The sequence below is a fragment of the Lithobates pipiens genome, unplaced genomic scaffold, assembly GCF_037356315.1.
Source record: "Lithobates pipiens isolate NorthernLeopardFrog02 unplaced genomic scaffold, aLitPip1_a1.2 Scaffold_19, whole genome shotgun sequence".
NCBI classification, from domain to species: Eukaryota; Metazoa; Chordata; class Amphibia; order Anura; family Ranidae; genus Lithobates; species Lithobates pipiens.
In genome coordinates this window covers 598,277,583-598,292,108 of record NW_027507764.1, presented here as the reverse complement: position 1 = coordinate 598,292,108, position 14,526 = coordinate 598,277,583, and the positions used below count along the sequence as shown (strand labels likewise).

Genomic DNA, 14,526 nt, shown 5'->3' with positions numbered 1-14,526 from the left:
TGGTGACTCCTCTAGTGATATAAAGATCTATATAGAGGAATCAGGACCTCCTTCCTCCTGCTGGTGACTCCTCTAGTGATATAAAGATCTATATAGAGGAATCAGGACCTCCTTCCTCCTGCTGGTGACTCCTCTAGTGATATAAAGATCTATATAGAGGAATCAGGACCTCCTTCCTCCCGCTGGTGACCCCTCTAGTGATATAAAGATCTATATAGAGGAATCAGGACCTCCTTCCTCCCGCCGGTGACCCCTCTAGTGATATAAAGATCTATATAGAGGAATCAGGACCTCCTTCCTCCTGCCGGTGACCCCTCTAGTGATATAAAGATCTATATAGAGGAATCAGGACCTCCTTCCTCCTGCCGGTGACCCCTCTAGTGATATAAAGATCTATATAGAGGAATCAGGACCTCCTTCCTCCTGCCGGTGATCCCTCTAGTGATATAAAGATCTATATAGAGGAATCAGGACCTCCTTCCTCCTGCTGGTGACTCCTCTAGTGATATAAAGATCTATATAGAGGAATCGGGACCTCCTTCCTCCTGCTGGTGACCCCTCTAGTGATATAAAGATCTATATAGAGGAATCAGGACCTCCTTCCTCCTGCCGGTGATCCCTCTAGTGATATAAAGATCTATATAGAGGAATCAGGACCTCCTTCCTCCTGCTGGTGACCCCTCTAGTGATATAAAGATCTATATAGAGGAATCAGGACCTCCTTCCTCCTGCTGGTGACCCCTCTAGTGATATAAAGATCTATATAGAGGAATCAGGACCTCCTTCTTCCTGCCGGTGACCCCTCTAGTTATATAAAGATCTAGATAGAGGAATCGGGACCTCCTTCCTCCTGCCGGTGACCCCTCTAGTGATATAAAGATCTATATAGAGGAATCAGGACCTCCTTCCTCCTGCTGGTGACTCCTCTAGTGATATAAAGATCTATATAGAGGAATCAGGACCTCCTTCCTCCCGCTGGTGACCCCTCTAGTGATATAAAGATCTATATAGAGGAATCAGGACCTCCTTCCTCCCGCCGGTGACCCCTCTAGTGATATAAAGATCTATATAGAGGAATCAGGACCTCCTTCCTCCTGCCGGTGACCCCTCTAGTGATATAAAGATCTATATAGAGGAATCAGGACCTCCTTCCTCCTGCCGGTGACCCCTCTAGTGATATAAAGATCTATATAGAGGAATCAGGACCTCCTTCCTCCTGCCGGTGATCCCTCTAGTGATATAAAGATCTATATAGAGGAATCAGGACCTCCTTCCTCCTGCTGGTGACTCCTCTAGTGATATAAAGATCTATATAGAGGAATCGGGACCTCCTTCCTCCTGCTGGTGACCCCTCTAGTGATATAAAGATCTATATAGAGGAATCAGGACCTCCTTCCTCCTGCCGGTGATCCCTCTAGTGATATAAAGATCTATATAGAGGAATCAGGACCTCCTTCCTCCTGCTGGTGACCCCTCTAGTGATATAAAGATCTATATAGAGGAATCAGGACCTCCTTCCTCCTGCTGGTGACCCCTCTAGTGATATAAAGATCTATATAGAGGAATCAGGACCTCCTTCCTCCTGCTGGTGACCCCTCTAGTGATATAAAGATCTATATAGAGGAATCAGGACCTCCTTCTTCCTGCCGGTGACCCCTCTAGTTATATAAAGATCTAGATAGAGGAATCGGGACCTCCTTCCTCCTGCCGGTGACCCCTCTAGTGATATAAAGATCTATATAGAGTAATCAGGACCTCCTCCCTCCTGCCCGTGACCCCTCTAGTGATATAAAGATCTATATAGAGGAATCAGGACCTCCTTCCTCCTGCCGGTGACCCCTCTAGTGATATAAAGATCTATATAGAGGAATCAGGACCTCCTTCCTGCTGCTGGTGACCCCTCTAGTGATATAAAGATCTATATAGAGGAATCAGGACCTCCTTCCTGCTGCTGGTGACCCCTCTAGTGATATAAAGATCTATATAGAGGAATCAGGACCTCCTTCCTCCTTCCGGTGATCCCTCTAGTGATATAAAGTTCTATATAGAGGAATCAGGACCTCCTTCCTCCTGCTGGTGACCCCTCTAGTGATATAAAGATCTATATAGAGGAATCAGGACCTCCTTCCTCCTGCCGGTGACCCCTCTAGTGATATAAAGATCTATATAGAGGAATCAGGACCTCCTTCCTCCTGCCGGTGACCCCTCTAGTGATATAAAGATCTATATAGAGGAATCAGGACCTCCTTCCTCCTGCCGGTGACCCCTCTAGTGATATAAAGATCTATATAGAGGAATCAGGACCTCCTTCCTCCCACCGGTGACCCCTCTAGTGATATAAAGATCTATATAGAGGAATCAGGACCTCCTTCTTCCTGCCGGTGACCCCTCTAGTGATATAAAGATCTATATAGAGGAATCAGGACCTCCTTCCTCCTGCCGGTGACCCCTCTAGTGATATAAAGATCTATATAGAGGAATCAGGACCCCCTTCCTCCTGCCGGTGACCCCTCTAGTGATATAAAGATCTATATAGAGGAATCAGGACCTCCTTCCTCCTGCCGGTGACCCCTCTAGTGATATAAAGATCTATATAGAGGAATCAGGACCTCCTTCTTCCTGCCGGTGACCCCTCTAGTGATATAAAGATCTATATAGAGGAATCAGGACCTCCTTCCTCCTGCCGGTGACCCCTCTAGTGATATAAAGATCTATATAGAGGAATCAGGACCCCCTTCCTCCTGCCGGTGACCCCTCTAGTGATATAAAGATCTATATAGAGGAATCAGGACCTCCTTCCTCCTGCCGGTGATCCCTCTAGTGATATAAAGATCTATATAGAGGAATCAGGACCTCCTTCCTCCTCCTGGTGATTCCTCTAGTGATATAAAGATCTATATAGAGGAATCAGGACCTCCTTCCTCCTGCCGGTGATCCCTCTAGTGATATAAAGATCTATATAGAGGAATCGGGACCTCCTTCCTTCTGCCGGTGACCACTCTAGTGATATAAAGATCTATATAGAGGAATCAGGACCTCCTTCCTCCTCCTGGTGATTCCTCTAGTGATATAAAGATCTATATAGAGGAATCAGGACCCCCTCCCTCCTGCCGGTGACCCCTCTAGTGATATAAAGATCTATATAGAGGAATCAGGACCTCCTTCCTCCTGCCGGTGACCCCTCTAGTGATATAAAGATCTATATAGAGGAATCAGGACCTCCTTCCTTCTGCCGGAGACCCCTCTAGTGATATAAAGATCTATATAGAGGAATCAGGACCTCCTTCCTCCTGCCGGTGACCCCTCTAGTGATATAAAGATCTATATAGAGGAATCAGGACCTCCTTCCTCCCTGCTGGTGACCCCTCTAGTGATATAAAGATCTATATAGAGGAATCAGGACCTCCTTCCTCCTCCTGGTGATTCCTCTAGTGATATAAAGATCTATATAGAGAAATCGGGACCTCCTTCCTCCTGCTGGTGATCCCTCTAGTGATATAAAGATCTATATAGAGGAATCGGGACCTCCTTCCCCCCGCTGGTGATCCCTCTAGTGATATAAAGATCTATATAGAGGAATCAGGACCTCCTTCCTCCTGCCGGTGACCCCTCTAGTGATATAAAGATCTATATAGAGGAATCAGGACCTCCTTCCTCCTGCCGGTGACCCCTCTAGTGATATAAAGATCTATATAGAGGAATCAGGACCTCCTTCCTCCTTCCGGTGATCCCTCTAGTGATATAAAGTTCTATATAGAGGAATCAGGACCTCCTTCCTCCCTCCGGTGACCCCTCTAGTGATATAAAGATCTATATAGAGGAATCAGGACCTCCTTCCCCTTGCTGGTGACCCCTCTAGTGATATAAAGATCTATATAGAGGAATCAGGACCTCCTTCCTCCTGCTGGTGACCCCTCTAGTGATATAAAGATCTATATAGAGGAATCGGGACCTCCTTCCTCCTGCCGGTGACCCCTCTAGTGATATAAAGATCTATATAGAGGAATCAGGACCTCCTTCCTCCTTCCGGTGACCCCTCTAGTGATATAAAGATCTATATAGAGGAATCGGGACCTCCTTCCTCCTGCCGGTGATCCCTCTAGTGATATAAAGATCTATATAGAGGAATCGGGACCTCCTTCCTCCTTCCGGTGACCCCTCTAGTGATATAAAGATCTATATAGAGGAATCAGGACCTCCTTCCTCCTGCCGGTGACCCCTCTAGTGATATAAAGATCTATATAGAGGAATCAGGACCTCCTTCCTCCTGCCGGTGACCCCTCTAGTGATATAAAGATCTATATAGAGGAATCAGGACCTCCTTCCTCCTGCCGGTGACCCCTCTAGTGATATAAAGATCTATATAGAGGAATCAGGACCTCCTTCCTCCTGCCGGTGACCCCTCTAGTGATATAAAGATCTATATAGAGGAATCGGGACCTCCTTCCTCCTGCCGGTGACCCCTCTAGTGATATAAAGATCTATATAGAGGAATCGGGACCTCCTTCCTCCCGCCGGTGACCCCTCTAGTGATATAAAGATCTATATAGAGGAATCAGGACCTCCTTCCTCCTGCCGGTGACCCCTCTAGTGATATAAAGATCTATATAGAGGAATCAGGACCTCCTTCTTCCTGCCGGTGACCCCTCTAGTGATATAAAGATCTAGATAGAGGAATCGGGACCTCCTCCCTCCTGCCGGTGACCCCTCTAGTGATATAAAGATCTATATAGAGGAATCAGGACCTCCTTCTTCCTGCCGGTGACCCCTCTAGTGATATAAAGATCTATATAGAGGAATCAGGACCTCCTTCCTCCTGCTGGTGACCCCTCTAGTGATATAAAGATCTATATAGAGGAATCAGGACCCCCTTCCTCCTGCCGGTGACCCCTCTAGTGATATAAAGATCTATATAGAGGAATCAGGACCTCCTTCCTCCTGCCGGTGACCCCTCTAGTGATATAAAGATCTATATAGAGGAATCAGGACCTCCTTCCTCCTCCTGGTGATTCCTCTAGTGATATAAAGATCTATATAGAGGAATCAGGACCTCCTTCCTCCTGCTGGTGACCCCTCTAGTGATATAAAGATCTATATAGAGGAATCAGGACCCCCTCCCTCCTGCCGGTGACCCCTCTAGTGATATAAAGATCTATATAGAGGAATCAGGACCTCCTTCCTCCTGCCGGTGACCCCTCTAGTGATATAAAGATCTATATAGAGGAATCAGGACCTCCTTCCTTCTGCCGGAGACCCCTCTAGTGATATAAAGATCTATATAGAGGAATCAGGACCTCCTTCCTCCCTGCTGGTGACCCCTCTAGTGATATAAAGATCTATATAGAGGAATCAGGACCTCCTTCCTCCTCCTGGTGATTCCTCTAGTGATATAAAGATCTATATAGAGAAATCGGGACCTCCTTCCTCCTGCTGGTGATCCCTCTAGTGATATAAAGATCTATATAGAGGAATCAGGACCTCCTTCCTCCTGCCGGTGACCCCTCTAGTGATATAAAGATCTATATAGAGGAATCAGGACCTCCTTCCTCCTGCCGGTGACCCCTCTAGTGATATAAAGATCTATATAGAGGAATCGGGACCTCCTTCCCCCCGCTGGTGATCCCTCTAGTGATATAAAGATCTATATAGAGGAATCAGGACCTCCTTCCTCCTGCCGGTGACCCCTCTAGTGATATAAAGATCTATATAGAGGAATCAGGACCTCCTTCCTCCTGCCGGTGACCCCTCTAGTGATATAAAGTTCTATATAGAGGAATCAGGACCTCCTTCCTCCCTCCGGTGACCCCTCTAGTGATATAAAGATCTATATAGAGGAATCAGGACCTCCTTCCTCCTGCCGGTGACCCCTCTAGTGATATAAAGATCTATATAGAGGAATCAGGACCTCCTTCCTCCTGCCGGTGACCCCTCTAGTGATATAAAGATCTATATAGAGGAATCGGGACCTCCTTCCTCCCGCTGGTGATCCCTCTAGTGATATAAAGATCTATATAGAGGAATCAGGACCTCCTTCCTCCTGCCGGTGATCCCTCTAGTGATATAAAGATCTATATAGAGGAATCAGGACCTCCTTCCTCCTGCTGGTGACCCCTCTAGTGATATAAAGATCTATATAGAGGAATCGGGACCTCCTTCCTCCTGCCGGTGACCCCTCTAGTGATATAAAGATCTATATAGAGGAATCAGGACCTCCTTCCTCCTTCCGGTGACCCCTCTAGTGATATAAAGATCTATATAGAGGAATCGGGACCTCCTTCCTCCTTCCGGTGACCCCTCTAGTGATATAAAGATCTATATAGAGGAATCAGGACCTCCTTCCTCCTTCCGGTGACCCCTCTAGTGATATAAAGATCTATATAGAGGAATCGGGACCTCCTTCCTCCTGCCGGTGACCCCTCTAGTGATATAAAGATCTATATAGAGGAATCAGGACCTCCTTCCTCCTGCCGGTGACCCCTCTAGTGATATAAAGATCTATATAGAGGAATCAGGACCTCCTTCCTCCTGCCGGTGACCCCTCTAGTGATATAAAGATCTATATAGAGGAATCGGGACCTCCTTCCTCCTTCCGGTGACCCCTCTAGTGATATAAAGATCTATATAGAGGAATCAGGACCTCCTTCCTCCTGCCGGTGACCCCTCTAGTGATATAAAGATCTATATAGAGGAATCAGGACCTCCTTCCTCCTGCCGGTGACCCCTCTAGTGATATAAAGATCTATATAGAGGAATCAGGACCTCCTTCCACCTGCCGGTGACCCCTCTAGTGATATCAAGATCTATATAGAGGAATCAGGACCTCCTTCCTCCTGCCGGTGACCCCTCTAGTGATATAAAGATCTATATAGAGGAATCAGGACCTCCTTCCTCCTGCCGGTGACCCCTCTAGTGATATAAAGATCTATATAGAGGAATCAGGACCTCCTTCCTCCTGCCGGTGACCCCTCTAGTGATATAAAGATCTATATAGAGGAATCGGGACCTCCTTCCTCCCGCTGGTGATCCCTCTAGTGATATAAAGATCTATATAGAGGAATCAGGACCTCCTTCCTCCTGCCGGTGATCCCTCTAGTGATATAAAGATCTATATAGAGGAATCAGGACCTCCTTCCTCCTGCCGGTGATCCCTCTAGTGATATAAAGATCTATATAGAGGAATCGGGACCTCCTTCCTCCCGCTGGTGATCCCTCTAGTGATATAAAGATCTATATAGAGGAATCAGGACCTCCTTCCTCCTGCCGGTGATCCCTCTAGTGATATAAAGATCTATATAGAGGAATCGGGACCTCCTTCCTCCCGCTGGTGACCCCTCTAGTGATATAAAGATCTATATAGAGGAATCAGGACCTCCTTCCTCCTGGTGACCCCTCTAGTGATATAAAGATCTATATAGAGGAATCAGGACCTCCTTCCTCCTGCTGGTGACCCCTCTAGTGATATAAAGATCTATATAGAGGAATCAGGACCTCCTTCCTCCTGCTGGTGACCCCTCTAGTGATATAAAGATCTATATAGAGGAATCAGGACCTCCTTCCTCCTGCTGGTGACCCCTCTAGTGATATAAAGATCTATATAGAGGAATCAGGACCTCCTTCCTCCTGCTGGTGACCCCTCTAGTGATATAAAGATCTATACAGAGGAATCAGGACCTCCTTCCTCCTGCCGGTGATCCCTCTAGTGATATAAAGATCTATATAGAGGAATCAGGACCTCCTTCCTCCTGCCGGTGATCCCTCTAGTGATATAAAGATCTATATAGAGGAATCAGGACCTCCTTCCTCCTGCCGGTGATCCCTCTAGTGATATAAAGATCTATATAGAGGAATCAGGACCTCCTTCCTCCTGGTGACCCCTCTAGTGATATAAAGATCTATATAGAGGAATCAGGACCTCCTTCCTCCTGCTGGTGACCCCTCTAGTGATATAAAGATCTATATAGAGGAATCAGGACCTCCTTCCTCCCGCTGGTGACCCCTCTAGTGATATAAAGATCTATATAGAGGAATCAGGACCTCCTTCCTCCTGCCGGTGATCCCTCTAGTGATATAAAGATCTATATAGAGGAATCAGGACCTCCTTCCTCCTGCCGGTGACCCCTCTAGTGATATAAAGATCTATATAGAGGAATCAGGACCTCCTTCCTCCTGCCGGTGACCCCTCTAGTGATATAAAGATCTATATAGAGGAATCAGGACCCCCTTTCCCCTGCCGGTGACCCCTCTAGTGATATAAAGATCTATATAGAGGAATCAGGACCTCCTTCCTCCCACTGGTGACCCCTCTAGTGATATAAAGATCTATATAGAGGAATCAGGACCTCCTTCCTCCTGCTGGTGACCCCTCTAGTGATATAAAGATCTATATAGAGGAATCAGGACCTCCTTCCTCCTGCCGGTGATCCCTCTAGTGATATAAAGATCTATATAGAGGAATCGGGACCTCCTTCCTCCCGCCGGTGACCCCTCTAGTGATATAAAGATCTATATAGAGGAATCAGGACCTCCTTCCTCCTGCCGGTGACCCCTCTAGTGATATAAAGATCTATATAGAGGAATCAGGACCTCCTTCCTCCTGCCGGTGACCCCTCTAGTGATATAAAGATCTATATAGAGGAATCAGGACCTCCTTCCTCCTGCTGGTGACCCCTCTAGTGATATAAAGATCTATATAGAGGAATCGGGACCTCCTTCCTCCCGCCGGTGATCCCTCTAGTGATATAAAGATCTATATAGAGGAATCAGGACCTCCTTCCTCCTGCCGGTGACCCCTCTAGTGATATAAAGATCTATATAGAGGAATCGGGACCTCCTTCCTCCTGCCGGTGACCCCTCTAGTGATATAAAGATCTATATAGAGGAATCAGGACCTCCTTCCTCCTGCCGGTGACCCCTCTAGTGATATAAAGATTATATTCTGAAAGATTTTATTAAAGATGTTCGCCATGTAGGTTGTGTTTGTGGAATAATTGTTACTTTGTATCTGATAGGCTTCATGTATCAGGTAAAGGAAGAGCTGGAGATGGGCGATGGTTGGGCAGCCCAGAAGAGTCCTGAAGAGAGTCTGTTGAGCGGAGAGAGTGCCATCATTGAGGAGATCTCTGGGGAGAACTTCATTATCCAGATAACGGAGATGTCTGTAATTCAGGAGGAGGAAAGTACAGTGAGAACTGCCACTCCCTTCCCTTCTCAACCTTCACAAACCTCCCCCAACTTGGATACGTTATTTTATAATGACAGAGGATCAGTTATTATTCCGGAGCATTCAGCAAAGAACACCATTTGTGAGGGGACTGAGACATTCAAAATGTCAGAGAACCCAGAAGATGGCTTGTTCAGCTTGGACACTAAGACTTTCCCAACCTTGGAGAGCCCAGGAGGTGGCTTGGTAAGCCTGGACTCCGAGACATCCACAACTCCAGAGAACACCATAGATGGTTTGGTAAGCCTGGACTCGGAGACATCCACAACTCTGGAGAGCCCAGCAGATGGTTTGGTAAGCCTGGACATTAAAACGTTCACAAACTTGGAGAGCCCAAGACATGGTTTGGTAAGCCTGGATGCCAAAACTTTCACAACCCTGGAGAGTTCCATAGATGGTTTGGTAAGCCTGGACAATAAGACTTTCACGACCCTGGAGAACTTGTTTAGCCTCGATACACAGACAACCACGACCTTGAAGAACACAGGAGATGGCTTTGTGAACCAGAACACCGGGATCTCCATCATCCCAAGTCTCAGTGGCTCTCATGTGATTAATAATGAGAATTTTATAAAAACAGACGCGACTAATCACATTGAAGAGACATGTGGTCCTGTATCAGTCTTGTGTAATCCTACAGATGTCTTTACCATCAGAGGTGAAGTTCAAACACCGACCAGCACGCTTTTCTCAGGTAAGTTATCTGAAGTGGTGGGGCCCTGTGACTTTATTTTGTATAATTATAAAGAATATTCTTCAGATAGATGAGTCTATGACTGGATATTGACATGGTCAATGTCCAGCACAAGCCTTTCATACACTCAGGGCTATCCAAGGGCCAACACCAACCGCTTGCTTTATGGAAGATGATGGGGTGAGGTGGGTGTGGGACACGGATATTAATTGCCATGAGCACGGTTGAGCTTCCGTATTCAGCAGGAAATATGCAGTAGCACTTCAATCACCATCTCATATAGATAATGGTATATTGGTCAGGTATCTGCCTTTTGGTATGCCCGATGTGAGGTGTGCAGCCTCCTCCAGTAGGTATTATGCTGTCTTGGAGTTGATAGAAACGTACCACCAAACAACTAATATTTCTCCTCTTCATTTCTGCAGAATCGGATATCCTGACCCTCATTCAGGTGGAGAATATCAATGTTGGCTCTAAGGGAGAGCTGAGTACCATCCAGACACAACTGTGGGATGTCCATTCTGGCTGTTCCAATCTTCTCAAGGCCCACCACCAGCAGTCAGAGGCCGTGTTTCCAGTGGCCCTCATGATTCCACACAATACAATTATACCTCAGCATTCCTGGATAGGGGACCAGCAGACTCTTATCGTGGATGCACCACAGTGGAGTAGACAGTTTCAAGTGGCAGATTGTCAGCAGGTTGATGGCAAAGGCGATTGGTCAGCTCCACCAGCCGTACAGACGAGGCAAGATGACCTAGAGGCTCCACTTGTAGAAAAGTCCTTTCAGTGTTCCTTTTGTAAAAAAAGTTTCCTGTACAACCAACATCTGAAGAACCACGAGAAGATTCACAGAGAGGACAAGGCATGGAAGCAGCCTACATGTGAGACACACGGCAGTTCCAAACAGAGTTTGTTGGGTAACCAAGAGGCGCATCCCATTTCTTCTCAGAGTGACCATGTTATGTCCACAGATGGGCCACTGCAGTCCACAAAGCTCTTCCCATGTGTAGAGTGTGGACGGACTTTCTCTTATCTTTTCCAGTTCAATCGACATCAGAAGATTCATGCTCGGGACAAACTATTACTGCGACCTGTGGCCCCTCCACCAAAGAAAGTCTACAAACTTCCACAGTTCCTCCCGGCCACGAGCAGAGAAGAGGATACAAAGCTGGACTCCACAGGAGACTCCTGTCTCAAACTTCACCAACACCTGCAGCTCTCCGCGGCTTTCCTGCAGAACCTCCTGACCTCCACCGCCGGCTTCCAGTACGATTAGGTGCTGCCGACAGCTCCAATTCTACAAGGACCAGCCACTGATTAATTAGATCCCACCATTCATTTATTTATACCTCCAATCACCATTTGTCTGTAAGCAGTACGTGACTTTGATGAATGTGGAACTTTTCACTGACAACCTCATAGAAAGTACAGAAATTGAAATGTGTAAATAGTGCCAGCCAATCAGATCAACTCTCCTTTGTCCTAATTGTTAAGGTTATCGGATAGGTTCCTAATTTCTGCTTCTGAAATCAGTCCGAGGCACAATTTATACACTTATGGATGGGGGAAGATGGCCACATGAAGGGGCAATATAGTCACAGGGTAAAAGGGAAATGTGGTCATTAAGTAAAAGGAGATAATGTAACATAGTGTGGGGGTGACACCACTTATGACACCAGGGTGAGGGGTTGCGGTTTATTGTGGAAGTGTGAAGACATATTCTGGAACCTGTTAGGGTGGGAGGTATAGGGCTAGTAGAAGGGGAAGACAGGGATAGGGTTGATGTATGAGGCAGACAAAGGACAGGGCCAGTGGGAGAGGGAGACAGGCTGAGACAAAGGAGAAAAAAAGGCTGGAAGAGGGCTGAATAGAGAGGGAGGTTGGGACAAGGCCAATGGGAGAGGTAGGTCAGGATGGGGCTGCTGGGAGTTGAGATTGGGACAGGGCAGGCGGGAGAGTGTGGTTGGGACAGGGCAGGATGAAAGAGGGTAGTTGGGATGGGGCCGGTGGGAGAGAGGGGCCAGGACTGGGGCCAGTGGGAGAGGGAGGTTGGGATGTGGCCGGTGGGAGAGGGAGGTTGGGACGTGGCCGGTGGGAGAGGGTGGCCGGCACGGGGCCAGTGGGAGAGGGAGGTTGGAACAGGGCCGGTGTGAGAAGGAGGCTAGGAATGGGAGGCCAGAATGGGGTCAGTGGGAGAGGTAGATTGGGACAGGGTCGTTAGGAGAGTGGGGTTGGGACAGGGCCAGTTGGAGAACGAAGTTAGAAATGAGAGGCCAGAATGAGGCCAGTGGGAGAGGGAGGCTGGGAAAATTTGAAATCTCTTCTGTCCTTTAATGAGCTGGGTTGTCTAATGCAGTGGTCATCAACCCCGTCCTCAGGGCCCACTAACAGGCCAGGTTTGCAGGATAACTGAAATACATCACAGGTGATATCATTTGCTGCTCAGTGATTGCCGTATTCGAGACTGCATCTCCCTAAAGTAATACCTAAAACCTGGCCTGTTAGTGGGCCCCGAGGACAGGGTTGATGACCACTGATCTAATGGGGGTCTTTCAATGTGCTGATATAAGTCTTACAGTGGGCGTGTCAAGGGTGCTGCATGGAGCAAATTCCACAGTAGGGGGCGACGTTCCCTGACAGAGCTCTCTGTGGTGCATGCTGGGGGGCAATGGCAGGCTTTTTCCATACAACACAAGAACAAAACCACCACACCCATGGCAGCCAATCAGGTCCCCCCCCCCCCAAGAAATACCATGCCGGGCTCACCCCCATGTATATTGAACACCAGTCGGGAAGTTTTTCTCTTCTGACACCTTCCAGTATTTCTGATCTCACCCTGAAGGATGGAGTGTTATGTCTGCCATTCCCAGGCTCAGAAAAGGAGGCGGCCGTGTGTGAGGAAAGAAAGGTAAATTGTCCATCTGATATTGTTACACCTGTCTGGGGGAGGGGAACAGAGGTGCCAAAGCAGCCAGAGGGTAGCTGTCAGTTTCTTGTATAAAGAGCAGTAAACGAGGAGGGGGCGGCAATGTCAACAAAAGAATGTACAGCAGTTTTGTAAAGATTTCTTTTATTATCGGCAGGAATAAAACATTCAAATTTCAGGAATATTTTTCTTTTTTTGGGTAGATCTGAAATGTGCTCATGTATATTGTGTATTCTCGTTTTCATCCAGCAGGTGGTGCTCTAGTCCTCGTATTATCCCTATTGTTTACAGAGCTCAGTAACTCAAACATTAATGCAGTCACTGCTCCAGCCTGAAGGAGTGATCGAGAACCAATCAGGGCAGTCCCCGGTCCTGTGTTCGCTATGAGAGGATGTGATAATATGGAGATACCATTGCAGCCTCTGGTGTGATACTTTGGGTGTGGAGGTTGGGGCAGGAATAGTAGGAAAGGGAGGCCAGAATGGAGCTGATGGAGGAGGGAGGTTGGGACAGGGCCAGCGGGGAAGGGAGAATGGGACAGGACCGGTGAGAGGAGGCTAGGAATGGGGGCCAGTGGGAGAGGGAGGCTGGGAAATGGGGCCGGTGGGAAAGGGAGACCAGGACAGGGTTGGTGGAGGAGGGAGGCTGGGACAGGGACGGTGGGAGAAGGAGGTGGGGACAGGGACGGTGGGAGAAGGAGGTGGGGACAGGGTCGGTGGGAGAGTGAGAATGGGAAAGGGTTGGTTGGGACAGGAACGGTGGGAGGAGGAGGTTGGGACAGGGTCGGTGGGAGGAGGAGGTTGGGACAGGGTCGGTGGGAGGAGGAGGTTGGGACAGGGTCGGTGGGAGGAGGAGGTTGGGACAGGGTCGGTGGGAGGAGGAGGTTGGGACAGGGTCGGTGGGAGAAGGAGGTTGGGACAGGGTCGGTGGGAGAAGGAGGTTGGGACAGGGTCGGTGGGAGAAGGAGGTTGGGACAGGGACGGTGGGAGAAGGAGGTTGGGACAGGGACGGTGGGAGAAGGAGGTTGGGACAGGGACGGTGGGAGAAGGAGGTTGGGACAGGGACGGTGGGAGAAGGAGGTTGGGACAGGGACGGTGGGAGAAGGAGGTTGGGACAGGGTCAGGGAGAGAAGGAGGTTGGGACAGGGACGGTGGGAGAAGGAGGTTGGGACAGGGTCGGTGGGAGAAGGAGGTTGGGACAGGGACGGTGGGAGAAGGAGGTTGGGACAGGGTCGGTGGGAGAAGGAGGTTGGGACAGGGACGGTGGGAGAAGGAGGTTGGGACAGGGACGGTGGGAGAAGGAGGTTGGGACAGGGACGGTGGGAGAAGGAGGTGGGGACAGGGTCGGTGGGAGAAGGAGGTTGGGACAGGGTCGGTGGGAGAAGGAGGTTGGGACAGGGATGGTGGGAGAAGGAGGTTGGGACAGGGGCGGGGAGAGAAGGAGGTTGGGACAGGGACAGTGGGAGAAGGAGGTGGGGAAAGGGTCGGGGAGAGAAGGAGGTTGGGACAGGGTCGGTGGGAGAAGGAGGTGGGGACAGGGACGGTGGGAGAAGGAGGTTGGGACAGGGTCGGGGAGAGAAGGAGGTTGGGACAGGGATGGTGGGAGAAGGAGGTGGGGACAGGGTCGGTGGGAGAAGGAGGTTGGGACAGGGTCAGGGAGAGAAGGAGGTTGGGAGAAGGAGGT

The 14,526-nt window shown here is 48.8% G+C and overlaps 1 protein-coding gene across 1 annotated transcript in view; it reads left to right on the top strand.

Annotated features, from left to right (window-relative positions):
* LOC143997863 (uncharacterized) overlaps positions 1-13,021 on the top strand; it is a 33,162-nt gene extending 20,141 nt beyond the window's left edge. The window contains exons 3-4 of the mRNA XM_077493698.1: positions 9,009-9,914; positions 10,340-13,021. Coding sequence (XP_077349824.1) covers positions 9,009-9,914; positions 10,340-11,193 — 1,760 coding nt within the window. The 3' untranslated portion in view covers positions 11,194-13,021. The remainder of the gene's footprint in view (positions 1-9,008; positions 9,915-10,339) is intronic.
* Positions 13,022-14,526: the final 1,505 nt, after the last annotated feature.